The sequence below is a fragment of the Rhinoraja longicauda genome, chromosome 25 (genome assembly GCF_053455715.1).
Source record: "Rhinoraja longicauda isolate Sanriku21f chromosome 25, sRhiLon1.1, whole genome shotgun sequence".
Classification (NCBI taxonomy): Eukaryota; Metazoa; Chordata; class Chondrichthyes; order Rajiformes; family Arhynchobatidae; genus Rhinoraja; species Rhinoraja longicauda.
Genome location: NC_135977.1, coordinates 2,557,502 through 2,585,055, shown reverse-complemented (window position 1 = coordinate 2,585,055; position 27,554 = coordinate 2,557,502). Strand labels below are relative to the sequence as shown.

General features: G+C 45.8%; 2 protein-coding genes across 5 annotated transcripts in view; both read left to right on the top strand.

Annotated features, from left to right (window-relative positions):
- zdhhc8b (zDHHC palmitoyltransferase 8b) overlaps positions 1-9,665 on the top strand; it is a 118,577-nt gene extending 108,912 nt beyond the window's left edge. The window contains exons 9-11 of the mRNA XM_078421326.1: positions 2,101-2,219; positions 3,338-4,359; positions 6,531-9,665. Coding sequence (XP_078277452.1) covers positions 2,101-2,219; positions 3,338-4,359; positions 6,531-6,714 — 1,325 coding nt within the window. The 3' untranslated portion in view covers positions 6,715-9,665. The remainder of the gene's footprint in view (positions 1-2,100; positions 2,220-3,337; positions 4,360-6,530) is intronic.
- Positions 9,666-15,548: 5,883 nt separating this feature from the next.
- pgam5 (PGAM family member 5, serine/threonine protein phosphatase, mitochondrial) lies at positions 15,549-25,922 on the top strand. Of its 4 annotated transcripts, none has more exons than XM_078421476.1 (6): positions 15,554-15,819; positions 16,442-16,617; positions 20,129-20,254; positions 22,160-22,248; positions 23,593-23,723; positions 24,825-25,922. In XM_078421476.1, the coding sequence occupies exons 1-6, from the start codon at positions 15,659-15,661 to the stop codon at positions 24,970-24,972; spliced, it is 831 nt and encodes a 276-aa protein (XP_078277602.1). In that variant the 5' UTR covers positions 15,554-15,658; the 3' UTR covers positions 24,973-25,922. The 4 variants fall into 4 exon arrangements, with proteins under 4 accessions (XP_078277603.1, XP_078277604.1, XP_078277602.1 ...); XM_078421475.1 differs by having other exon boundaries at positions 23,590-23,723; XM_078421477.1 differs by lacking the exon at positions 20,129-20,254 and having other exon boundaries at positions 15,549-15,819; positions 23,590-23,723.
- Positions 25,923-27,554: the final 1,632 nt, after the last annotated feature.

Here is a 27,554-nt window from a genome sequence, read left to right as displayed (position 1 = left end):
AATTCATAATGTGCCATGTAGTTAAATAATCTGCGTAGTTAATAAATACAGTCTTCATTTTCCTTTGTGGGTCCCATAAGTGCTTTTCTGGTTATGTTCAAATTATATCACAGGATGATTCTTTACTTAGTGTGTTAATATATGAGATGTTGAGTGCAAGGCAAGAAATTGTTGAGTGGAATTGTCCCATGTGTAAAAGAAAAAGTTTACATGACCCATTTTGATCCCGATAGACTTTAGTTGGATTGAACAGCACCGAAGAGAGATTTTGAGATCGGATGACCAAAATCGACTTGTTTTCCACTACATTTCTAGCACAAGGTAGCTGTATGAGCAGGGCTGGTGATGATATTTGTTCTAATGAGTGGTAATTTCTGGTTAAAGTTGCTGGTTGTTTAATGCTTGTGTAGAGTAATCTATTGCGAGTGATTCTGAGCATTAAGAGTGTAGCAGGAAGAAAGTTGGTGCTTGTGGGACTGTGGACTAACTGTGGGACCATCTGCTCACTGATTTTAATCCAAAGTTTGTGAAACGTGGTTTAGAACATTTAAAATAAATGACAGGTTGCACAAAATGTTAAGTTATGAAATAAGGTCTATCTACCAAAAGCTCGGTATCCTTGCGGTGGGAAACAGAAGTTGATCGAACTTAAACCTGCTCCAGTTACGTGTGAATACCCCTCTCTGTGTGATTACCGGTTAATGATCTTGACCAGCAAACCCTCTGTGGTTGTTCTCCCTAGCTAAGAACAACAATCATAATTGTCATCTAGCCTAAGACATTCTAGTTTTAGAGGGAGTACAGAGAAGGTTCACCAGATTGATCCCTGGGATGGCAGGACTTTCATATGAAGAAAGACTGGATAGACTAGGCTTATACTCGCTGGAATTTAGAAGACTGAGGGGGGATCTTATAGAAACATATAAAATTCTTAAGGGGTTGGAGAGGCTAGATGCGGGAAGATTGTTCCCGATGTTGGGGAAGTCCAGAACCAGGGGTCACAGCTTAAGGATAAGGGGGAAGTCTTTTAGGACCGAGATGAGAAAACATTTCTTCACACAGAGAGTGGTGAGTCTGTGGAATTCTCTGCCACAGAAGGTAGTTGAGGCCAGTTCATTGGCTATATATAAGAGGGAGTTAGATGTGGCCCTTGTGGCTAAAGGGATCAGGGGGTATGGAGAGAAGGCAGGTACAGGATACTGAGTTGGATGATAAGCCATGATCATATTGAATGGCGGTGCAGGCTCGAAGGACCGAATGGCCTTCTCCTGCACCTATTTTCTATGTTTCTATGTTTCTATGTATCACTTTGCATGAAACCATCTAACCGGGGAGTTTTCTTGATGTATTTGACTTTGCCACAACTTATAATACGTTTACCCGTCCAACTCCGAATGTATTCTTTGAAGCCTCGGAGTTGTGATGGATTTAAAGCAGTCGTGGTGATAAAAATGTGTAGAAAAGAAAGGTCCATGTAAATATCTTGGCTCTGGCGATGTCTTTGTAATTATTCATAGACAATCTTACTATAACTGTGTCATTTAATGTTTATGCAGAGCACTGAATTCACTGTGAAACATCTTGCAGTTCAATTTATACAATAACCTCTTGAATGCTGATCTTGTGGCGAGCAATAACTTATGTACTCAACGAGAGCTCATTGAGATATACTGGCAACCAGTAATACAGGGAAAAAAAGCTATAATTGGCTAATGTGCCTTTTACACCTGAGAAAAATAACAATAACCTGGATTTGTATATAAATTCTCTTAAACAAAACATAAATGCCACCTCAGTATTCAAAGGGTTTATTGTCCCTACCAGTTTCCTTAATGCACCCCACCCTCATTATCTGTCTCAAATCTACCGTAGTTTTGCATTCAATATTCAGTTTGTGCCATGGAATGGGATCATTGGACTAAAGCATGCCTCTGGTTCCAACGTGCTAAAACTCCTGACAACCTGTTACTAAGGATGGCATGAACTTGAACCTGGATATATCCCTTCTGTTGTTTTTCAGTAGTTAGTGTTACCTTTTGTGTGCATACGTGTGTGTGTGTGTACTGCTGCCTGTACTACATTGTCGTTGTCTTATTGCAGATAGTGGTTTCTCATCCAAGCCCATCAACCCACCCACTCCTGCCATGTTTAAGTATCGGCCAGCACTCAGCAGTTCAGGTTCAAACCCCAAAGTTCTCTACCATGCTGCTAGTGAGAAGGTGAGGAAGTGCTAGACAATCATCCTTGGGCATTGCATTTTGTTGTGGTGTTTTTATTTTCTTATAGGTAACGTGGTTAGGATGGAAAAGGTTCAGTAGCGAAGTAACTATCCTCTAATACAGTACTGAAAGAACATATCTGCAAGATTCATCTTCTACAAACTATTGCTTCTGTTATTGAATGACGAGTGCCGTTAATTAATTAGATTGCATGGTCTTAACATCTGATTTTTTAATTATAAAAGCATGTGTGTCATGTATCAGACCTTAAGTAACTAAGGAACCAGCTAGAATCATATTCTGTAGACACAAGGAACTGCAGATGCTGGTTCACAAAAAAGACCCAAAGTGTTGGAGTAACTCAGTGGGTCAGGCAGTCTTTCAAGAGAACATCGATAGGCAACGTTTCGGATCTTGCAAAGAAGGGTCCTGACACAAATGTCACTTCTCTATGTGCAGGAACGAACTGCAGATGCTGTTTTATGCCAAAGATAGACACAAAGTGCTGGAGTAACTCAGTGGAAAAGGCAGCATCAGACGAGAAAAAGGATGGGTGACAGTCTGTAGAAGCTTCTGACCCGAAACGTCACCCATCCTTTTTCTCCAGAGATGCTGCCTGACCTGCTGAGTTACTCCAGCACTTTGTGTGACCTATCTAGGTTCTCCGAAGATAAGTGTTTAAAAAGGTTCAGGGACCGGATATTTTACTATAAGAAGTTAAGACATTAACTCTGAAGAAGGGTCTCGACCTGAATTGTCACCTATACTTTTCTCCAGGGATGCTGTCTGACCTGCTGAGTCACTCCGGCTTTTTGTGTCTATCCGTCCCACCCCCTCCCCTGACATCAGTCTGAAGAAGGGTCTCGACCCGAAACCTCACCCATTCTTTCTCTCCCGAGATGCTGCCTGACCCGCTGAGTTACTCCAGCCTGGCTTATGGTCTCCGTTAGTTTAAATTTATAGTGTTAGTAAAACCAAAATTACTTGTTATATTTAACTCGAGCAGGGTCATATAGAATCAATCATCTGAATTTTTAAAAAAATGAATGCCACTGGCTATGATAATGGACTGATGAAATGGACTAATGTTGATAATTGTCAAATCTCCTATCTCCAAGATTTCCATGCAGGAGGCACATAAAGAGGCAGCCATCGCAGAGGAGTGCAACAGAGCGCACGATTACAGGTCCGAGCCAAATCTAGATCTCCCCGACTACCGGTCGCCGTCGCTCCACAAGACGTACCAGTCCTCGCCGTTTCAACTCGACTTGCTCTCTGTGAGCTCGCGCTCTCTCAGCCTGAAGTCTGCCCACAGGAGAGGGCTGGACAAGCCTCAGTTACACCAAATAAAGTCCGACTGCTCGCCCCCCAACCAGCACAAGAATATTTTTGGTATGAATTCGTTGTCCAACAAAAATGGGAGCCTGTCATACGACAGTTTGTTGAATCCGCCCTCGAGCCACCCGGTGGTGGGGTGCCCGGCACATGCTGCCGTCCCGGCAGTGGGCTACCATTCCCCGTATCTCTCAGCCAAAATGTGCCAGATCCGAGGGGCGGACCTGCAGCGCCAGGCTGTGCAAGGCTACAGCCCGGTCCACCGAGGCCCGCCCTCACAGCATCGGGAGACGTCGCCCGTCCGCTACGACAACCTGTCCAAGCAGATCATGGCCTCCATTCAGGAGCGGAAGGCGATGGAAGAGCGCGGCAAGCTCCGAGTCCCCCCTGAGTCGGTGTTTCTGGACGCGGGGGGCTCCTACAACCTGCAGCAAACAAACACTTTGTCAGAGGACTCGAGGACGGCCACCAGCACCTTTAGCTCTCGAGATAATCTCACGGCTGCCGCTGCCTGCAGCGCGAGGAGTCCTCTGCTGCGTGCCCCTGCCTCCTCCCTCCCCAGCACAATGTCACGGGTAGCAAGGACTTCTACAGGTTCCCTGCACGCAGACATCGCCAACAACAACATGCAGTCCAACCACACTTTGCAAAGCAGATCTGCTGAGACCTCGTACAGGTCTCCAGGACATCAAATCCCACCCTCCTCGCTGATCAGATCCCCAACTTATGGAAGCCACAAGCCTCTGTCCTTCGTCACTGCAATGGAAATGTCAGAAGGTGTTCCTCAGCCTCTGATCACTCCACGGTAGGTCCAGCTCCACTCTCATCCTTCGTAAAGCTGTCAGAATAAGTGCTTGCAAAGTCGGTCACATTTTACACCATCTCTAAGGGTAAATCAGCCTGGCCTTTTTCGTCACCATTGCACCCCTGCTGTGACTTCTGCATCTGATCTACGCGCGATCACATCACACCCTATGCAGTTCTTTGTTTTAGAGCATTTCAAGGGACCTTGGACCATGTTGTCCTGCGGACAATTGGCCCAACTTGCCCAAGCTGACCAAGATGCACCATCTACACTGATTCCACCAGGCCGTGATTGGACCATATCCCTTGAAACCTTTCGTATCCATGTACCTGTCCAAACATCTTTTAAATGTTGTTATCGTACCTGCCTCAACTACCTCCTCCGGCAACTCGTTCCATATATCCGCCACCCTCTTAGTGAGAAAGTTGCTCCTCAGGTTTCTATTAAATCTTTCCCCTCTCACCTTAAACCAACGTCCTCTGGTTCTTGATTCCCCTGCTCTGGATAAAAGACACTGCATCAACCATATCTATTCCATCTTCCCTATCCATTGCACTACTTCACGCCACTTCACCAGAGTTGGTTCCCTGCGATGTAAGTCCCCACCATGCCTCCTCCCTTCCTCCTCAGGCTGTTCCCTGCCCCTTTGAGCTGATCATTTGCCTGATCTACCTGACTGGGAATCAGTAAGGTTCCTGACGGTGATCTCAGCCATGATCATATTGAATGGCGGTGCAGGCTCGAAGGGCCGAATGGCCTACTCCTGCACCTATTTTCTATGTTTCTATACCCAGTGCCCACAAAGTTTCTGATTGCACCCCCACTGTGCCCAGTCCCAGCTCCAGGCCCACATCAATATATCCCACCCACTGCCCCCTGCTTTTCCTGGCCTTGGTCTTGATGAGGCCCATGTGTCTTGGCCTGTCTAATTTTGATACTGGTGACCCCTTGATGCAGAGTACTAACATTCGTAGGTAATGTAGACACATGATCTGAAGATGGGTCCCAATCAGCAACGTCGCCTATCTATGTCTTCCGGAGATGCTCATGGGGACAGGCAGCATCTCTGGAAAGAAGGAATGGGTGACGTTTCGGGTCAAGACCCTTCTACAGACACTCTCAATTTGAAGAAGGGTTTCAACCCGAAATGTCACCCATTCCTTCTGTCCAGAGATGCTGCCTGTCCCGCTGAGTTACTCCAGCATTTTTGTGTGTATCTTTGATGTAAACCAACATTTGCAGTTTCTTTCTATACATCTTCCAGAGATACCCCCTGACCCAGAGAACATAGTACAGTACAGCACAGGAAAGGACCTTCGGCCCACGATGTTTGTGCTGAACATGATGCCTAGTTACACTGATCTCATCTGCCTGCACATGGTCCATTTCCCTCTATTCCCTGCACTTCTACGTGCCTATCTAAAAGCCCCTTAAACGCCACTATCGCATCTGCCTCCTCCAGCACCCCTGGCAATGCGTTCCAGGCCCCCATCACACTGTAAAACATAATTTGCCCCACACATCTCCGTTAAACTTTCCCCCTCTCATTTTATACCTATGCCCTCTAGTGTTGGACATTTCCACACTGGGAGAAAGTTCAGATTGACATGTTGAGTTACTCCAGCTCTTTGTCTCTTCATTTTAAGTTTAATGGGGACCTTGGCCACAGAGAAGTATTTGGTTTATGACTCACTAAAAATGACTTTTTCTGCCGCTGAACTCTGAGGTTTATTATAACCTGAGCAGCATTTTAATTGAGAAGCTGGCCCCATGTGCTTTTGCTCCAGGGATATGTACGTGGGTGGTTTAGGTTTATTATTGTCAAGTGTACCGAGGTACAGTGAAAAGCTTTGCTTTACATACTAATCAAACATACCATGCTTAAAATACAATCAAGTCCTCCCCCTTCTGTCATTCTGTTGTTGGATAGACTGACTCTCCTTCCCCCAACCCCCTGCCCCCCTCCCTCAATCTTTGCACATCCCCAATCTTGGGCTTTCCACTGGTCACTTTAATTTCATGTATCTTGTTGTGTTTTATGGCAGACCAATTTCCCTCCTGGGACAAATAAAGTTCTATCGTATCGTATCCTATGGTAAACACGAGTCCAATAGACAGAGCAAAGTGCAGTACTGAATGAACGAGCCATTGACCTGCTCTCTGTTTTTCAGTGATGAAGTTCAGATGAAGACCGCTCACAACAAGGTAAATGGACAGCCAAGACGTTTGTCCAGGATGGATAGCCAGCTGAGCTCATCTTCTCTCTCCCACGGTGTTACAGTCAGTCCCACCAGACAGTCCAACGTAAAAAAGGTGTCAGGTGTGGGCGGGACAACGTACGAGATCTCGGTGTGAACAGCCATCCACCACGGCAGCTGCACAGTGGGCCACACTGTGAACACTCACTCTCAGGCAGCAGCTCTGTGCTCTTGCCCAAACAGCTGCAGCCTTATTTCTCCACAGGTAGTAAACGTCATCAGAAACACCGGGCGGCCCACAACAAACGTTCACTTTCTCCCACCTCCCCCGCTCTGCTGCACAGTAAGGTGACATTTTAGCATCTTGTAAAAGAAGCTCTGGTTTTTATTGAAACCACAGTTGTGTACTTGCCCACCCAAGGGAATCTTCTGTAAAAGCCGGTGCTGTCTTGGATTAGTATTAACTTGGAACTCCACAATGATTTTTATGATGGTGGAGAGTTTCTCTGGCTTGCCATTCAAACTTGATAATAGTTTCACACATGAAACACCTTTTATTTTGTATTAATAGATGTTGACACAATGGTGTTGCACCAAAACCTGCTAATTCCCTTCCTCTGCCGGAGGAAGTGATGCTCTTACATCAGCCAAAAGATGTTTTAAATCTCTCTCCTCTAGAATAAGACAACCTTGTAAGTGAGTGTTGTGTGCGTGTGCGTGTGTGCACGTACGTGTGTGTGCGCACATATGTGTCTAGTGGGGCTTGTATGAAGTCCAAATGGGGGAGGACTCCTTCAGGGCACAAGACTCTCAGAGCTTTAAGGTTGCTTGTAAAGATAAGTAATACGATTTATTAAAACATTAAAGATTCTTATTGATAATCAGAATTTGGAATTGACAATTTTATAGATATCTAGGAGAGGAGTGATCAGACCTGCTGGGATAAAGATGAAAGAGCGTTACAAACTCTCCTCACGTACATATATTTGGTGATTGTGTCTAGGTGTCGGAAACCGGGTCATTCTCACATCACCACGGACAGCCGGACAAGGGGCCGTGATTCACCCAGCACGGCCACTTTTTGATGGCTGCCATGGTGTTAACATGAGGCGAGGCGAGGCGACTGCACCTCACAAGCAGACGGAAGTCAGGTCAGCTTGTAGTCAGTCCCCCTGCACATCGTGGCCATGCCAATGCAGGGCTGGGGACACAGCTCCCCACTGCTCCAACCTTGGATGCAATGATAGCTGGAGACAGCTTGCACCGTGAAAGGAAGGAACCAACTAAATCCAGCGGCATTTTATTGCCAGTGCAGTGTCTGGCCTATTATTTCATTGGTTGCCATCAAATAACTCGAATGTATGTTTGTCATGCACCTCCAAGCAAAAGTGACATGTTTCTGATGTTAGCTGCTCACAAGGACCTTGGTTCACCATCGCCAGAGTGAGCCGTGCTTGCACGCACTTGCTCTCTGGGTGGTGCATATTTTGTTTTCAATCCAGATTATTTTGATCCATGCTTTCATTCTTTTGACATATTAACTAAAGCAGGTCTGAGGAAGAACAATCAAAGATGTTATTGTGGAATAAAATGCAAAGTGTGTCGGATTTTATTATGGTAAAGAAAATGCGGTATCTTTTATTCTAGTGTGTAATTCCATGAGGATGTGCCGAACCCTTAGAAGCTCCTCAGTAGCTACCGTGCCGAGTTTCAAAGATCTCTAAAACCATTATTAACAACCCATTCCCAGTTATCTTGAAGGGAGGATGAACAATTGATCCTACTAGACGCTACGAGTGTCAGCTACTGGGTGTGTTCCATGTTTGAGATTGCTTTAAAAATGTGAGCATAAAGATCCAGCTCAACGTTCCAGTACTGAGGGAGGGTTGCAGTGTGAGAAATTGTGAGAAATGCCATTGTCAGTAAATCCAATGCTTGTGCTCTTCGGTGGATGTAAAAGAGCACATGGTGTTATCTTGAAGATGACCAGATAATGCCCTGGAGTACAGTCATCTCCCACTCGACATGACCCCCTGCACCGAGCAGCGTGCTATTGGTAACCTGTATTGGTACATCTCCATCTGTAACGTCACAGCTGCACTTCTAAAGCATTTTATTGGCTGCAAAATGCTTCTGGGCATCATGAAAGAGGTATGAAAAGCTCTGTAGAATCAACGTTTGAATTTTAAATCATCATTCATCCATCAGAGTTTGCTGTTTGGGACCCAGGCATCTTACTTTATTTCCGAAGAACTGCAGATGCTGGAATTTTTAGCAGAACACAAAAGTGCTGGAGGTACTCAGAGAGCCAGGCAGCATCTGTGGAGGGAATGGACAGGAGACGTTTCAGGTTGTGACCCATCTGATTAGCGACAATCCGGACAGGATCCTTCTTCAGAAGTTCGTGGAAGGGTCCCCATCTGAAATGTCACCTGTCCATTTCCTCCGCAGATGCTGCCTGACCCACTAAGTTGCTTCAGTAGGATTAGGTTTAGATTTATTATTGTCACATGCACTGAGGTACAATGAAAAGTTTTGTTTCTCATGCTATCCAACCAGATCAGATACCATACATAAATACAATCAAGTCAAACTCAAGTACAATAGGTCGAGCAAAGGGGAAGATACTGAGTGCAAAATATAGATCTCAGCATTGTAGCGCATCAGTTCCAGAGACAAAGTCCAATGTCCGCAATGGGGTAGAGGTGAATCAGACAGTACCCTAACTTATGGAAGGACCGTTCAGAAGCCTGATAATAGAGGGGAAGAAGCTGTTCTTGGTGCGCGCTTTCAAGCTTCTGTACCTCCTGCCGGATGGGAGCGGGGAGAAAGAGGAATGACTGGGGGGTGGGGGGAGAAGTCTTTGATTATGTTGGCTGCTTTTCTGATGCAGCGTGACGTGTAGATGGAGTCAACGGTGGGGAGTCTGGTCTGTGCGATGGACATCTACAACTCTGTGCAATTTCTTGGACAGAACTGTTCCCAAACCAAGCTGTGATGCAACCCAACAGTTTGCTTTATATGATGCATTTGTAGAGGTATGTAAGAGTCATTGGAGACATGCTGAATTTCCTCAGGAACTAGGGTTGCCAACTTCCTCACTCCCAAATATGGGACAAGGTGTCACCACCCCGCGCCCCACGTGACCTCACCCAGCCAGCGGTTGCTACGCAACCCGCCTCCCGGCCCAGGCGGCTGCCATTGGTGGAGCGGGAGCACGTGGCCGCTGGCTGGGTGAGGTCACGTGGGGCGCGGGGCGGTGACATCACCTTTTGTCCCTTATTTAGGAGTAAGGAAGTTTGCAACCCTACTAATACGGGACAAGGGCGGTCCCGTACGGGACAAACTAATTTAGCCCAAATAACGGGATGTCCCGGCTAATACGGAACAGTTGTCAACCCTATCAGGAAGCGATGTCAACAGGCTACTAAATACTGCAAATGTTTTGGGATTAGACAGCATTCCAACCAGAATCCAGAAGGCCCGTGATGCAGAGTGAGCTACATGTTCAGTTCTGGTCTAGTTACACGGATGGTCCGACCCTGGCAATGTAGAACATTCTCCAGGTCCATTCTGTTCACCTAAAGCAGGGCAATTCCAATGCCTCTCACTGGCTGATTGGTCCACTTTCAATCATCTGTAAATGATAGTTCAGTCAGATGGTGATTACCAACCCATAACTGTTGCCTTGTTCACTGATGCCCAGTCTGAGCTTCACCAGTTCTAGACCTCATCACCAACATGGACCACGCAGCTGAATTCCACGCAGTTTTCTTCCCCTCATCACCGCCATCGCTCTGAAGTAGGGTCCCGGCTCCAAAACGTCACTTTTCTATGTTCTCCTGAGATGCTACGTGACCCAAAATGCTGGAGTAACTCAGCAGGTCAGGCAGCAACTCTGGAGAGAAGGAATGGTTGACGTCTCGAGACCCTTCTTCAGACTGTTCAGCTTTTCCTACACATGCTACCTGACCCGCTGAGTTATTCCAGCATTTTGTGTCTATCTTCAGTGCATCCATGTCTTTGAGGAGGACAGATGGTTTGCACATTTACACTTTCTGCAGGTCTGACCCACGGGTCGATTTAGGATTTGAATTCAAAGGTTGTTGGTGCCAGTCCCATCACAAATAGTCAAGCACCAACATCCTGATCGACATTCCCGCAGAGTGCCGTACTGTCGATGATGTTGTCAGACAAAATGTTAAACCAAGCATCTGCCATTTTGGGTGCAAACAATCCCATGACCTTCTTTCTTCCCCACATGCCCTGGTTGATATTTATCTCTCAGTTGCAAGACCACCGCAAAATTGATCTGATTGTTATCACGTTTCTACTTGTTGGAGCAAGCAAGTTTTGAAGAAGTGTAGGAAAAAAACTGCAGATGTCGGTTAAAATCGAAGGTAGACACAAAATGCTGGAGTAACTCAGCGGGTCAGGCAGCATCTCTGGAGAGAAGGAATGGGTGACATTTCGGGTCGAGACCCTTCTTCGAAGCGTCACCCATTCCTTCTCTCCAGAGATGCTGCCTGACCCGCTGAGTTACTCCAGCATTTTGTGTCCACCAAGCAAGTGTGCAAATCGTCTACCGAATTTGCAACAATGACTGCACTTCAAAAGTACTTCATTGCCAGTCAAGCACTTTGGAGATATCCTGAGGCGGTTTCACACTACCTGAAGCACTGATCTTACCTACACAGGTGCTGACCTATGACAATAAACTAAACTGAACTGAACCTGCTGTCTATTTCCACCTTCCATCTCTTTATTTATCCCCGACACAGCTTTGAGTCGTCCCCCACCCCCGCTCCCCCCTCCAACCTCCCCCAATCTGAATTGCTTAAAGAATCCAACGGGAGAAAAAAATGCATAGACTTTCATAACAAAACTTCATTTCTGGGAATGTGTTTTGTGTGCGTTCTTGTAAATATGTTTGCATGAGTTTATTTAAATGTAAAAAAAAATAGAAAAGTATTTATTTTCACTTGTATTTAAGCACAGAATGGCTACATTTATCTTGTAAATCTTTGATAAGGAAATATCTAGCTGTCAACTCTCTTACAAATTTGATGTCTTTGTTCTGTGCTGTTATTCCTGTCCCATTAACTGAAATAAATGTTTTCCGTGTTCTATGTATATCATGATTTCTACTGGAATGTAGTAGCACACTTTTTTTTTCTATGAGAATCAAAAGCATTAGTAAAATGAGCGGGTTTTTGTTTTCTTTCTGTAGATATTCAGAGTGTTTAACCTGGTCAAATAGTGGACATAGCTTTAACCAATGTTGTCCTGAGAATGACATTCTTTCATGTTAACAGTCGCATTTTAGTTTTTGTACTTTTTACAGATAGACGAATGGATATTAACGGTAGTTGCTTCCCCTTTCCCTGCTCGTGAGTTTTGAATTATGTGACAGTGGATGGTCAGGAAGCCACCAAAGAGCATTGCATTAATGTAGCAGTTTGTAACACTGTCAAAGAAAGTATAAGTGGGGAAAAATTAATTGCTGCATCATTTCTTTCCTGTAGTCGGTATTCTGTAAAGCTAAGCAATTTGAAATGTACATTTTGGTTGAAGATTGATGCTTGTTAGAGTATTATTATCCACTTACCTGGGCAAATGTATTTTCACTAGATTATAGAAATCCTTTACATTCTTTGGGAAGATTACAGTCGTGATCCTGGGTCTGCACTGGACTAAATGACCTTGCCGGTCTTGGTTTACAGAGGGGTTTGGCCTGACCATATCATTTCTGGTCTGTGATAAAGGGGAAAAAAAGACACAAAGTGCTGGAGTAACTCAGCGGGTCAGGCAGCACCTCTGGAGAACATGGATAGGTGATGTTTCAGGTCAGACACTGAATGGGTTGGGAACCTTCTTCTGTTCACCTATCCATGTTCTCCAGAAATGCTGCCTGATGTGCTGAGTTACTCCAGCACTTTGTGTCTTTTTTTGTAAACCAGCATCTGCAGTTCTTTGTGTGCACCATTCGATGATCCCTGTTTGAAATGGGTAGCCTCTGAAGTCAGGATCGAGTCGCTTGTGACCAATTATCCCAATCATGCGGTCCATGCACATGTCCAATGCATGCTGATCAAGGTGGGGTGTGGGAAAGGACTCGGGCATCTGTTAGTAGAACGCAGAACAGTGCAGTACAGGAACAGGCCCTTCGGCCCACAATGCCAGTACCAAACATGTTGCTAAAACCAACCCTTATCTACCTGCACATAATCCATATCCCTCTATTCCCTGCATGGGTAGCTTTAGATTATTATTGTCACGTGTACCGATGTACAGTGAAAAGCTTTGCTTGGCATGCTATCTTATCAGATGATATAATACTACAAATAAATGCAATCACGTCAAACTCAAGTAAAATAGGTAGAGCAAAGGGTAAGATAGAGTGCAGAATCTATTCCTCAGCATTGTAGCGCAACAGTTCCAGAGACAAAGTCCTATCTAAAAGCCACTTGAACACCTGTATTGTATCTGCCTCAACCACAACCCCTGGCAACACATTGCAGGCGCCCACCACCCTCTGTGTAAAAAGAAAACATGCCCCATATAACATATTCAAACCTTGCCCCTCTCACTTTAATGATGTGGTCCACCTTCTCCAAGAGCTGCTTGTATCATTTCAGAACTAGAGTCAGGAAAATCAAAGCAAGAAGATTTTAAAAAATCCTCATTAGGCTTGATCAGAGGGAAAAGTTTGAATTGATGAGTAAGTGGATAATAATAATATGGTTCCAAGCCTTGCTTTGTAATTCAATGTGGATGTTACTCTTCAAACACAAGTGGAAACAGCTGGTGGTTCCAGTCAGCCTGGGACCCCCTCCTCATCCACATGCTCATTGTATTCAGCAGTAACATTAGAGTCTTGTTTTATTGTAGAAGCCATTACAAAGGACAAGTCTATAAAATCTTTATATTTTCAGAACTTGCTTTTAAATAAATTTAACAGAAACCCAAAACATTTCAAATGACTTTTTCAAAACAATTATCTTTGATGGTCGGGACTCTTGCACACAACTTGAACATCGATGATGAAATGCGTGAGTGGGATTATTCCAAACACATGGTTTTTCTGAAGATCAGATTCTGTGCGACAGAAGAAAGCTCATATGTGATGGGAGCAGAATTAGGCCATTTAGCCCATCAAATCTACTCCGCCATTGAATCAAGGCTGATCTATCTTTCCCTCTGAACCCTATTCTCCTGCCTCCTCCCCATAACCCCTGACACCCAAAGTTACAGCCAATGCTTTGTCTTTTTCTACCCCCTGGTGTATTCTTGTCAAACTCTTCTAATTCTACAATTAATTCCACAATTTTCTAAGCTTCAGACTTTCTCGTCTGTTTACCACTAAGTTTCCTGTTTGGCAATTAGTTGCATCAAGTGTAAATGTGATTAGGTTTAAGTTTATTATTGTCAAGTGTACTGCAGTACAGTGAAAATGTTTCTTTTGCATGCTATCTAATCAGATCAGATAATACTAAAATCAAGGTGAACTCGAGTACAATAGGGAGAGCAAAGGGCAGAGTGCAGAATATAGTTCTCAGCATTGCAGCACAACAGTTCCAGAAACAGTCCAATATCCTCAATGGTGTAGAGGTGAATCGAACAGTACCCGAGCTTATGGAAGGATCATTCAGAAGCCTGATAATGGAGCAGAAGAAACTGCTCCTAAGACTGGCTGTGCGCGCTTTCAAGCTTCTGTACCTTCTGCCTGCATCCTCAAAAGATGTGTATCTTCCAAAACAGAAGATGGCAAATCCTTTCATCCTGCCTTTTAGTGCCTTCTCCGTTAGCACAAAACTGACTTTACTTTCCAAATGCGACTGGAAGGTCAAGTAACACAAGTGAAAATGTTTGACGTGACAAAGTGTAGACTAGGCGATTTAAGTAACACTTTGCACTCTGTCTGCCAAACTTTGGAGGATCTCGTGGTTGCTAACCCTTAAAACTCCCCATGCCATTCCCACACTGAGTGAGGCCTCATGCCCACTGAAGGAACAACACCTCATATTCCAAAAGGTGTGAACATTGAATTCTCCAATTTCAACTAAAACCCCGTCCCCACTCAGGTGCATACACAGTTGTCACACTATCTCCCACCACCCTAGTCACCCAGCTCCTTTCCACTGTTCTGTACACCCATCCCCAAGTCCCCTGTTTTCCTTTAAACACGCCTCCCTCCCTCCTGACTTTACATTTCATTCCTCCACTTCCTTCCTTATCTGACACCCATTTGTCTCTATTTCACCTCTAGCTTTTGTCTTTTATCACCACGCATCTGCCAATCACCCCTTACATCCACCTATCACTTACCAGGCAAAGACACAAAATGCTTATTACATTATCACTTGCCAGGCTTCATCTCACCCACCTCTTTTCCAGCTCCCCCCCCCCCCCCCTCTTAATTAGAGGAAGGGTCTTGATCTAAAATGTTGTGTTCATTTTGGCACAGTCTATCAGGGAATGCCGCCGACTGACCGATTCCAGACTGCAGGAGTGCTGCGGGAATGCACTGAAGCTTGGTGCAGCCAACGCCAAGGCTCTGCAGGGGAGGGCCACAGTCCAGAGTCCACTGTTGGGATTAAGGGGCAGTTTAGGCTGGGCCATCCCTCAAACAAGGGAAGGGATATCACTCCATGGGGCCACATGAGTGACAATGGTGTAGGAAGTTACTACAGATGCTGGAGTGACTCAGCGGGACAAGTAACATCTCTAGAGAAAAGGAATGGATGATGTTTCGGTCGAGATCCGACTTCAGACAATGGTGCCGTGTGAAAAGATAAAGGAAGGTGCCAACACTTGGTGGAGGTTGAGTTTTATTATTATCAGGTGTACTGAGGTAGGGTGAAAAACGTTTACATACTCTAGTCTAAACAGATGAGATGTACTTGCGTAAATACAATTGTCAAACTCAAGCACGAACAATGGGCAGAGCAAAGGGGAAGATACAGAGTGCCGGACACAGTTTGCATCATTTCCGTTGACGGCTCGCCGGAAATGGGTCCGGGAGCGGCGCCGGCCCGCGGCGCCGCGTGTTGGTTCCGCTTCTCCGCTGCCAGGGTCACCCCCAGGCCGCGCTCCCCGCCATGGCTTTCCGCAGAGCCGTGCAGCTGGCCTGCGGCATCGCCGGCACCGCCGCCGTGGTAGTGGCGGCCGCGGCTTCGCAAAGGCGCGGTGACGGCGGCCTGAAGGCGGCGGCCGTGAGCTGGAGCCCCGGGGCCGGCGGCTGGGACCACAACTGGGACAAGTGAGTGCGGAGGAGAGGAGGGAGGGAACGGCGTGGAGGGGAGATGAGAGATGGGGAAGGAGAGAGGGGGGGGGGGGGTAGGGAGGGAGGGCGGAGAGAAGGGGAGGAGAGAAGGGGGGGTAGGGAGGGAGGGCGGAGAGAAGGGGAGGAGAGAGGGGGGGAGGAGAGAGGGGGGAGGAGAGAGAGGGGGGGAGGAGAGAAGGGGGTAGGGAGGAGAGAAGGGGGGTAGGGAGGGGGAGGAGAGAGGGGGAGGAGAGAGGGGGGGAGGAGAGGGGGGGAGGAGAGAGGGGGGGAGGAGAGAGAGGGGGGGAGGAGAGAGAGGGGGGAGGAGAGAGAGGGGGGAGGAGAGAGAGGGGGGGAGGAGAGAGAGGGGGGGAGGAGAGAGAGGGGGGGAGGAGAGAGAGGGGGGGAGGAGAGAGGGGGGCGGAGAGAAGGGGGAGAAGAAAGGAGAGAAGAGGGAGAGATGGGAGGGGGGAGAGAAGAGGGAGGGGAGGAGAGGGAAAGGAGAGAAGAGGGAGGAAGGGGAAGAGGGGGGTGGAGGAGAAGGGGGGGGTTAGAGTTGAGAGAAGGGAGAGGGGGATACCTGGGGATTTACAAACTGTTAATATATTTTCTTTTTCAGGCGTGAGCCAATCTCTCTCATTAAACCCAACCATAAAAGTAAAGAGGCGCCTGAGGACCTGACTGCACAGCTGGAGAACTACAAAGTCAAAGCCACCAGGCACATCTTCCTCATCCGTCATTCCCAGTACGAGCTGTCAGCCTCAACGGACAAAGACAGAATTCTGACAGCATTGGGTCTGTGTTCCATCGATTATTCCGCTTTTAGCAAAGTAGCGCTTTCTTTGCATGAAAGCATTTTGCATCAAATCCTCGGTCAGGAGGTGCTGAGGAACAGGACAGGGTGGGTCACCCCCTCCTGTGTGTTCTACCGTATTCTGGGATCTTGGCTGATCCGTGACTTGATTTCAAACAAATCTCTCTTCCCCAGGTCTCTAGAGATGAAACAGTCACAAAATGCTGGAGTAACTCAACAGGTCAGGCAGTATCTCTGGAGATCATGGATAGGTGATGTTTCGGGTCAGACACTGAAGAAGGTTCCCAACCCAAGACGTCACCTATTCATGTTCTCCAGAGATGCTATCCGGCCCACTGAGTTACTCCCGCATTTTGTGTCTTTTTTTGTGGAAACCCAACATCTGCAGTTCTTTGTGTCTAAATGTAAAGTCTGGCTTTCAAACCAGGCAAGTGTGAGGAATGGCACTTTGGGAGATCAAATGCAAGGGGACGGTATACAATTAACAGCAGGACCCTAAACAACATTGATGTGCAGGGATTTTGGGGTCCAAATCTATAACTCTTTGAAAGTAACAGCACAAATGGCTAGCACGGGGAAGAGACATATGGTTTGCTTGCTTTTATAAGTCAGGCATTGAGTATAAGAGTCAGGAAGTCATGTTTGTAAAACTTTGGCGAGGAGTATTATGTAGAGTTGTGCACCATTACAGGGAGCATGTGGAGGTATTGGAGAAGGTGTAGAAGAGGTTGACCAGAATATGACCTGGATTAAAAGGTATTAGCGATAAGGAGAGGTTAGACAGACCTGAATTGTTTTCTCCGGAGCGTCAGAGGCTGAGATGAGACCTGATAGATGTATGTAAAATGATGAGAGCCGTAGACAGTCAGAACCTTTTCGACAGTGTGGAAATGTCAAAGGCAAGAGGCCATAGACAAGGGGCAAAGTTTCGAGGAGATGTGTTGGGTACTTTTTTTTACACAGAGAGTGGTGTGTGCCTGGAACGCGCTGTTAGGGGTGGAGGCAGATACATGGCATTTAAGAAGGTTTTAAATATGCAGAAAATGGAGGGATATGGATCATGTGCAGACAAAGGAGACTTGTTGACTTGGCATCATGTTGGGCATGGACATTGTGAACTGACAGGCCCATTCCTGTGCTGTACTGTTTTGTGGTGTATACGACTGGTTTGAAGCTTCATATTGAGGGGTTGTGCAGCTCGCGTTTACAGAATAACCAGGAAAATTGACAGGGGAGAGCCCGTGGATGTGGTGTACCTTGACTTTCAGAAAGCCTTTGACAAGGTTCCACATAGGAGATTAGTGGGCAAAATTAGAGCACATGGTATTGGAGGTAGGGTACTGACATGGATAGAAAATTGGTTGACAGACAGAAAGCAAAGAGTGGGGATAAATGGGTCCCTTTCAGAATGGCAGGCAGTAACTAGTGGGGTACCGCAAGGCTCGGTGCTGGGACCGCAGCTATTTACAATATACATTCATGACTTGATTGAAGGGATTAAAAGTACCATTAGCAAATTTGCAGATGATACAAAGCTGGGTGGTAGTGTGAACTGTGAGGAAGATGCTATGACAATAGACAATAGACAATAGGTGCAGGAGTAGGCCATTCAGCCCTTCGAGCCAGCACCGCCATTCAATGCGATCATGGCTGATCACTCTCAATCAGTACCCCGTTCCTGCCTTCTCCCCATACCCCCTCACTCCGCTATCCTTAAGAGCTCTATCCAGCTCTCTCTTGAGGTTGCAGGGTGACTTGGACAGGTTGTGTGAGTGGGCGGATGCATGGCAGATGCAGTTTAATGTGGATAAGTATGAGGTTATCCACTTTGGTGGTAAGAATAGGAAGGCAGAGTATTATCTGAATGGTGTCAGGTTAGGAACAGTGGACGTACAACGAGATCTGGGAGTCCTAGTGCATCAGTCACTGAAAGGAAGCATGCAGATACAGCAGGCAGTGAAGAAAGCCAATGGAATGTTGGCCTTCATAACAAGAGGAGTTGAGTATAGGAGCAAAGAGGTCCTTCTGCAGTTGTACAGGGCCCTAGTGAGACCGCACCTGGAGTACTGTGTGCAGTTTTGGTCTCCAAATTTGAGGAAGGATATTCTTGCTATTGAGGGCGTGCAGCGTAGGTTTACTAGGTTAATTCCCGGAATGGCGGGACTATCATATGTTGAAAGACTGGAGCGACTAGGCTTGTATACACTGGAATTTAGAAGGATGAGAGGAGATCTTATTGAAACGTATAAGATTATTAAGGGGTTGGACACGTTAGAGGCAGGAAACATGTTCCCAATGATGGGGGAGTCCAGAACAAGGGGCCACAGTTTAAAAATAAGGGGTAGGCCATTTAGAACTGAGATGAGGAAAAACGTTTTCAGTCAGAGAGTTGTGAATCTGTGGAATTCTCTGCCTCAGAAGGCAGTGGAGGCCAATTCTCTGAATGCATTCAAGAGAGAGCTGGATAGAGCTCTTAAGTGACTTGGACAGGTTGTGTGAGTGGGCGGATACATGGCAGATGCAGTTTAATGTAGATAAGTGTGAGGTTATTCACTTTGGAAGTAAGAATAGAAAGGCAGATTATTATCTGAATGGTGTCAAGTTAGGAGGAGGGGGAGTTCAACGAGATCTGGGTGTCCTAGTGCATCAGTCAATGAAAGGAAGCATGCAGGTACAGCAGGCGGTGAAGAAAGCCAATGGAATGTTGGCCTTCATAACAAGAGGAGTTGAGTATAGGAGCAAAGAGGTCCTTCTACAGTTGTACCGGGCCCTGGTGAGACCGCACCTGGAGTATTGTGTGCAGTTTTGGTCTCCAAATTTGAGGAAGGATATTCTTGCTATGGAGGGCGTGCAGCGTAGGTTCACTAGGTTAATTCCCGGAATGGCGGGACTGTCGTATGTTGAAAGGCTGGAGCGATTGGGCTTGTATACACTGGAATTTAGAAGGATGAGGGGGGATCTTATTGAAACATATAAGATAATTAGGGGATTGGACACATTAGAGGCAGGAAACATGTTCCCAATGTTGGGGGAGTCCAGAACAAGGGGCCACAGTTTAAGGATAAGGGGTAGGCCATTTAGAACGGAGATGAGGAAGAACTTTTTCAGTCAGAGAGTGGTGAAGGTGTGGAATTCTCTGCCTCAGAAGGCAGTGGAGGCCAGTTCGTTGGATGCTTTCAAGAGAGAGCTGGATAGAGCTCTTAAGGATAGCGGAGTGAGGGGGTATGGGGAGAAGGCAGGAACGGGGTACTGATTGAGAGTGATCAGCCATGATCGCATTGAATGGCGGTGCTGGCTCGAAGGGCTGAATGGCCTACTCCTGCACCTATTGTCTATTGTCTAAGGATAGTGGAGTCAGGGGGTATGGGGAGAAGGCAGGAACAGGGTACTGATTGAGAATGATCAGCCATGATCACATTGAATGGCGGTGCTGGCTCGAAGGGCCGAATGGCCTCCTCCTGCATCTATTGTCTAATATCTGCATCCTTCCAGGCCGTGAACAAGCGGAACTGACAGGCCAGCGACTGGCAAGTCTGGGTTTAAACTACGACATCCTGATTCACTCCAGCATGACCAGGGCGAAGGAGACAGCAACCATCATTCACAAATACTTGCCAGGTGGGTGCTGTTCCCCTTGTGCAGAGAGCTGCTTGGTTTTTCATACAAATACCTTGCATCGGGTAATTTTCATCAGTTTTGGATATTTGGTTTACTTTAGAGATACAGCGCGGAAATAGGTTCTTCGGCCCACCAAGTCAACATCGACCAGTGATCCCCGCACATTAACACTATCCTACACACTAGGGAGATTTACAATTTTTATCAATGCCAATTCACCTACAAACCTGTACGTCTTTGGAGTGTGGGAGGAAACCGGAGCCCCCGGGGAAACCCCACAGTCACAGGGAGTACGTACAAACTCCGTACAGACAGCACCCGTAGTCAGGATTGAACCCGGGTCTCTGGCGCTGTGAGGCAGCAGCTCTACCCGCTGCGCCACCGTGCCGCCTCAAATATGTGCCGTGACGGAAGGGTGCCACTGGTCGGCATGAATGAGTTGGGCCGAATGGCCTGTTTCCTTGTTGTACCGTTCTATGATACCATCTCTCTGCTGCTCCAACTTTGATACATTGATCATTCTCTCCCGACACCATCTTGCCTCTTTCCTGATTCAAGAAGCTCTTTCATGTCTTTTTCTAATGATTCAGAAACCGATGGGAGTGACTGCCCACATTGACCAACATGTGCATTTACTCGTTCTACCTGCCTGCGTTTCTCCAAACCAGTCCTATCCTTGTACCTGTCTAAATATACCCAGGTTCGATCCTGACCCTGGATGCTGTATGTGTGGAGTTTGCACGCTCTCCCAGTGAGCACGTGGTTTTCCTCAGGGTCCTCCAGTTTCCTCCCACATCCCAAAAATGTGTGGGTTTGTAGGTTAATTGGCTTCTGTAAATTTCCTGTGGTGTGTAAGGAATGGATGACAAAATGAGATAACAGAACTAGTGTGAACGGGTGATCTGAAGAAGGGTCTCGACTCGAAGCCTATTCATTTTCACCTATTCCTTTTCTCCAGACATGCTGCCTGACCCGCTGAGTTACTCCAGCTTTCTGTGTCTATCTTTGGTGAACGGGTGACCGATGGTTCACATGGCCTCAGTGGGCTGATTGTAGGTATAGGTTGAACTCTAACCTTCCTAATTATTTCTCCAAAAATGTAACACCCTTGAGTTTATCTATGTAAAAGCTTCTTCAACCCCCCCCCCAATGGTATCTGCCTCCACCACCAGTGCTCGCCGGTGTTCACAGGAGCCCTGTGCTGACCTGGGGAGGACCTGGATGGTTGTGTCTACACCTGGCACATCACCCACCCTAACTACAGCCTTGTAATGAGATTGGAGAGCTTGGACCGGGAAAGTGATCGCAGGAGAACAACGAGGAGAGGTTTAAAGACAGTGGAAAAATAAGTTGTTCTGCTAATATTAGGGTTTTCATTTATTGAATTGTTTTAGTTTGTGCATTATATTATCTACCAAGGAGTGTGTTTACAGGCCAGTTATCCTTGTTTTGTTTTGGTACATATGGCAACAAAACACTCGAGTCTTTACTTTTTTCATGGCATTTGGCTGTTCACACTGAGCATTGGTGTGTGGTTCAGTTTAGTTCAGAGATACAGCACGAGAACAGGCCCTTTGGCGCAGCGAGTCTGTGCCGACCAGCGATCTCCGCACATTAACACTATCCTACACACACTAGGGACAATTTACAATTTTTGCCAAAACCAATTAACCTACAAACCTGCACGTTTTTAGAGTGTGGAAGGAAACCAGAGCATCTGGAAAAAACCCACGCAGGTCACGATGAGAACGTAAGGACTCCATAGAGTCAGCACCCGTAGTCAGGATGGAACCTGGGTCTCTGGCGCTGTGAGGCAGCAACTCTACCGCTGCGCCACCGTGATTCACGCTGAACTTTGGTGTGTGGTTGTGCTGTACACATTGAGCTTTGATGCTATGGTTCCAGATCCGGAGATGTTGAGCTGCGACCTGCTGAGGGAAGGAGCCCCGATTGAGCCAGACCCGCCCATCACCCACTGGAAACCGGAGGCCATGGTAAGAGTCGTCCTGGAGGTGCCAATTGCTATGCCAATGTAAACTAACCCCATCTGCCGGCATGTGGTCTATACCCTTCCATTACTTGCTGTCTAAAACATTGCTCTCCTATCTGCCTCCCCAATACCCCTGGCATCTGTGTGCAAAAAAATCTCCTTGAAACGTTCCAACCCTGTGCCCTCCAGTCTGTGACATTTCCACTCTGAGGAAAAATACATCTGTCTTGTCCCTGCCTCTCATAATTGTGTATATGTTCTCTATTAGCTTCTGACGTTCTAGAGAAAACAAACCAAGTTGGTCAAACGTGTCCTCGGCTAATATCCTCCAATCCTATACTCTCCAGAGATGCTGTCTGACCCGCTGAGTTACTCCAGCTTTTTGTGTCTATCTTCGGTTTCAACCTGCATCTGCAGTTTTCCTATACATGAGAGTAAAGTAGTGATTAATATTGGAAAGTATTCAACCTCCATGGACCAAAATGGATCCAATTACACTTTCTTTTGGGAAATCCATGCTATTGTAAAAACTTTTAAATCCAGGAATATTTGTTCTTACACTCTTTGGATCTGAAAATACAAAAACTTGAATTTCATATCTGCCCATTGGAAGAATTTTGCAGGATTTTTCAGATTGTGTGCATTCTGAACATCCAACACTTTTATTTGTATTTCATGCACTAACAATGGCAGTGCAGAATTATCTGTATATATCTCTACTTTTGCTTCTGTCTGACGTTGCATTTTGTTCTCTATGGAAGCAGTGGTTTAGACAACAAAAAATATATATTTCAAGGCTGGGTTTTCAGGACTCCCCATCCAATGACGTGTGTAAATCTTCTTTGCACTCGTTCCAGTTTAATGATGTCCTTCCTGTAGCAGGGTGATGTAAACTGAACATAGTTCAGCCTCTGTGAATCGATCTACTGTTAAAAGGCACAGGAGATTCATAAGTGTACTTTTTCCAGCATGATTGCTCAGTGTTGTACGGTATAATGCTTAGGAAGGAACAGCAGATGCTGGTTTAATCAAAGATATAGACACAAAATGCTGGAGTAACTCAGCGGGACAGGCAGCATCTCTGGACAGAAGGAATGGGTGATGTTTCGGGTTGAGACAATTCTTCAGACCATCAGTCCAAAATGTCGCCCATTCCTTCTCTCCGGAGACGCTGTCTGTCCCGCTGAGTTACTCCAGCAGCATTTTGTATCTATCTATGGTATAATGCTTGTAGCTTTTATTTCACCTGAACATTTGTCGTGAACGGGGTTTTGAACACTGCATAGTCCTCCATGCCTGAGTTGTACCGGCCAGTGTGTGTGTTTACGCGTCTACATGTCTTCAGCAGTATCATGAAGATGGCGCCAGGATTGAAGCTGCGTTCCGTCGCTACATCCATAGAGCTGATTTGAAGCAACAGAACGACAGCTACGAGATCATTGTTTGCCACGCCAACGTAATCCGCTATTTTGTTTGCAGGTAATTATCTTAATGTTCTCTCATATTACAGCTATAACTGAAAGAGTACAGAATTTGCACAGGCCTATGAATTTAATAATTAATGGGTGAATTTTAACAAATTAACGCTAACTTCAGATTTTTAACACTCTATTTTCTAATCTCTAAACGTAACTTTTTTAATTAAAATGCTTCTTATATTTTGCTTTTTCTGTCATTTTTATGCCTTTTTTTAAAATGTGGAGATTTTAGGAGTCCATTTTGTGGAACGACTGGACAAGTGCGGATTGTAAGAAATGGGTTTATTCACAAAATGCTGGAGTAACTCATCAGGTCAGGCAGCATCTCGGGAGAGAAGGAATGGGTGACGTTTTGGGTCGAGACCCTTCTTCAGACTTGTAAGAAATGGGACCAGTGGGTCACCTTAAAGCTGCTCCATTGTTCTCTAAGATCCCTGCTGATTCCCCCTTGCTCCCCATAATATGCCCTTTGTATCTGGATCTTGTATCTTTGTACATTGTTCAGTTTATTATTGTCACGTGTACTAAGGTACAGTGAAAAGCTATTGTTTGCGTGCCATCCAGTCAGACTTTATGATACCTGGAAATCTGCCTCCACCACCACTCCTGGCACTCACCACCTTCTGTGGAAAAAAACTTGCCCAGCCCATCTCCTTTAAACTTTGAATCTATGCCCTTTTGCCTTTGATATTTCCACCCTGGGGTCAAAGGTTATGACTGTTTACATCCATATGAAGTATAACTTCATTGTTTTTTTAATGCTCATCGTCATAGTGATACAGCGTGGAAACAGGCCCTTTGGACCAACATGTCCCAGCTACACTAGTCCCACCTGCCCGCGTTTGGCCCATTTCCCTTCAAACCTGTCCCTGCGTCAACTACCTCCCCAGGCAGCTCGTTCCATACACCCACCACCCTTTGAGTGAAAAAGCTACCCCTCAGATTGTTTAAATCTTTTCCCCTTCACCTTAAACCTATGTCTTCTGGTCCTCGATTCTCCGACTCTGGGCAAGAGACCCTGTGCATCTGCCAGATCTATTCCACTCATGATTGTATACACTTCGATGCTCCTGGGTTAATTTATTCTTTCCCTTTTGTGCAGAGCGTTGCAGTTCCCCCCGGAAGGGTGGCTGAGGATGTGCCTCAACAACGGCAGCATTACCTGGCTCACCATCCGCCCCAACGGCAGGGTGGCGCTTCGGACGCTGGGCGACACGGGCTTCATGCCTCCTGACAAATTAACGCGTTAACAAGCCGTTTGGAATGCTTGCATGCTTCACATTTCACTGTGCAAAGCGTTTGCCTCATACTTGAAAAATATCAGTGGCTGTTCTATTGATTTGCGCCAATAATTACAGATCTTTATTTTTATTTTCCGTTTGTAATTTACATTTTAGAATCACGTACCTACGGCTGAAAGGATAGATGTGAGTGGAGTATAATCAGTGTTGTTCCATGTTAACTGATAATTGAGTTTGTGTTCGTCTTCTCCTGTAACCTTGTTTTTATAATGAATTTTCAAGGAGATAGTCGGTCCTCTCAGTATCTGAAACTTACTGCCAACTCGATTTTTTTTTTTTAAAGGAAAAAATTTAAATAGTAAAACACCTGCTCCTCTCCAGTCTGATTGTCAGTACAACGTGTAGAGTCGGTGTCCAATAGGATTTATTAACTTGGCATAGCTAAGTCTTGAGGAAGGGTGTATTGTGTGTGGTGTTTGCTGCCCTCAGCAGTCCTGACCTGGATGATGAGGGGCACAGGATTTGGAGGGGCAGGCAGGAGTGTTTTCACTCTCCCCTCCTGTAATCCTCTGTTGTGGCAGTAGTGGACCTGTCAACAGCAGCTGCACTACTGAACAGTCAGTCAGCCTTGCACACCCGGCTTCAAGACCTTCTAAAAGCCAGAAGAAAAGAGCTAGCCCGTGAAATGAAGAATCTTTATATTATCTAAAGTGTTTCACAATTATTTAAAAAACAATGTGGCTATTAATAGGGAAAGTCTAAATATAAGGTAGGATGTTACAATCAATGAGCTAGAAGCATTACTTTAGGTAGTTAGTGCTCAGATTTGAACCTTGTATCTTGTCACTCACTGCAGGAGCAGTTTACCCAATCGTGTCACTTCTTTCCAGCTGGTTTCTCAATGCAATTTTCAAACGTTGAATACAGGGTCCCGTGAATAAAAGATTTTTTTAAACAAACATGTCTCTTGTTATTATGCACTGTTGAAACAAAACATCGGATCCAGGAACTGGCAACTTTTCCTAACGCTACAGATTCACGCGGCATGGAAACGGGCTCCACTCTACTGGACGACCAAGGTCTAAGCTGAAACAAAAAATGAAAAAGACAAAGTGCTGGAGTAACTCAGCAGGTCTGTGGAGAACATGGATAGGTGATGTTTTGAAGACGGGTCCTGACCAAACACATTGCCTATCCATGTGCTCCAGAGATGCTGTCGGACCTGCTGAGTTACTCCAGCACTTTGTCTTTCTTTGCAAAGCAGCATACTTGTATTCAAGAAACAAGCTAATCACATTTGTCTGCGTTTGGTCCATATGCATCTACACCTTTTTTTAAAAGATTGTAATTGTACTCACCTCTGGTCCTTTGGCAGCTGCATATTCCCACTTCCCTCTGTGTGGAAAACTTTGCCCCTCAGATCTCCTTTAAATCTTTTCCCTTTCATTAACCAATTTCGCTTTACATCATCCTACCCTGGGAAAAGACTAACCATCCTTGCCTCCTCAATTTTATAAACTTCTGAGGTCACTCCTCAGTTTCCTTCACTCCAGGGAGAACAATCTCTGGCCAATCTCTCCTTACAACTCAAGTGCTCCAAAATGGGCAACATGCTCAAAAATCATTTCTGTAAAATAATTCATCCGTCCTGGAGCTCAGCAACAAGAACTCTGCACAATGTTCCGAGTGCGGGCCAACATTTTGTGCAACTTTACACCAGATATATTTACTGAATCCATCATTCACTTTTCCTCCCTTTATTTCTGTATACAGCCTTTATAGAAAAACTGCTTTTGGTCAAAATATTTTTTAAAAGCCTTGTATTCTGAAAGTACAATTTACAGGTAGCACATATTCTTAGAACACTCAACTTTAAATCTTACAGCTTTAATTACCTGGGATATCTTTGCAGTTATGCAGAAGCCAGGGATAGGGTTTGGTAGTGGCTCTGCTTCCTACAAGGCTGAATAGCAAGGAAGCAACTACAACATAGAAAATAGGTGCAGGAGTAGGCCATTCGGACTTCCCCAACATCGGGCACAATCTTCCTGCATCTAGCCTGTCCAACCCCTTAAGAATTTTGTAAGTTTCTATAAGATCCCCCCTTAATCTTCTAAATTCCAGCGAGTACAAGCCGAGTCTATCCAGTCTTTCTTCATATGAAAGTCCTGCCATCCCAGGAATCAATCTGGTGAACCTTCTCTGTACTCCCTCTATGGCAAGAATGTCTTTCCTCAGATTAGGAGACCAAAACTGTATGCAATACTCCAGGTGTGGTCTCACCAATGCCCTGTACAACTGCAGCAGAACCTCCCTGCTCCTATACTCAAATCCCCTCGCTATGAATGCCAACATACCATTCGCTTTCTTTGCTGCATCTGCATGCCTACTTTCAATGACTGGTGTACCACGACACCCAGGTCTCGTTGCATCTCCTCTTCTCCTAATCGGCCACCATTCAGATAATAGTCTGCTTTCCTGTTCTTGCCACCAAAGTGGATAACCTCACATTTATCCACATTATACTGCATCTGCCGTGCATTTGCCCACTCACCTAACCTATCCAAGGCACGTTGCATCCTCCTCACAGC

Bases quoted from the DNA above. Each gene is read 5' to 3' on its own strand.
- pgam5 (XM_078421475.1), top strand. From the start codon at position 15,659: ATGGCTTTCCGCAGAGCCGTGCAGCTGGCCTGCGGCATCGCCGGCACC. The intron at 15,820-16,441 runs GTGAGTGCGGAG...TTTCTTTTTCAG, and splicing joins TGGGACCACAACTGGGACAA to GCGTGAGCCAATCTCTCTCA. The intron at 20,255-22,159 runs GTGGGTGCTGTT...CTATGGTTCCAG, and splicing joins CATTCACAAATACTTGCCAG to ATCCGGAGATGTTGAGCTGC.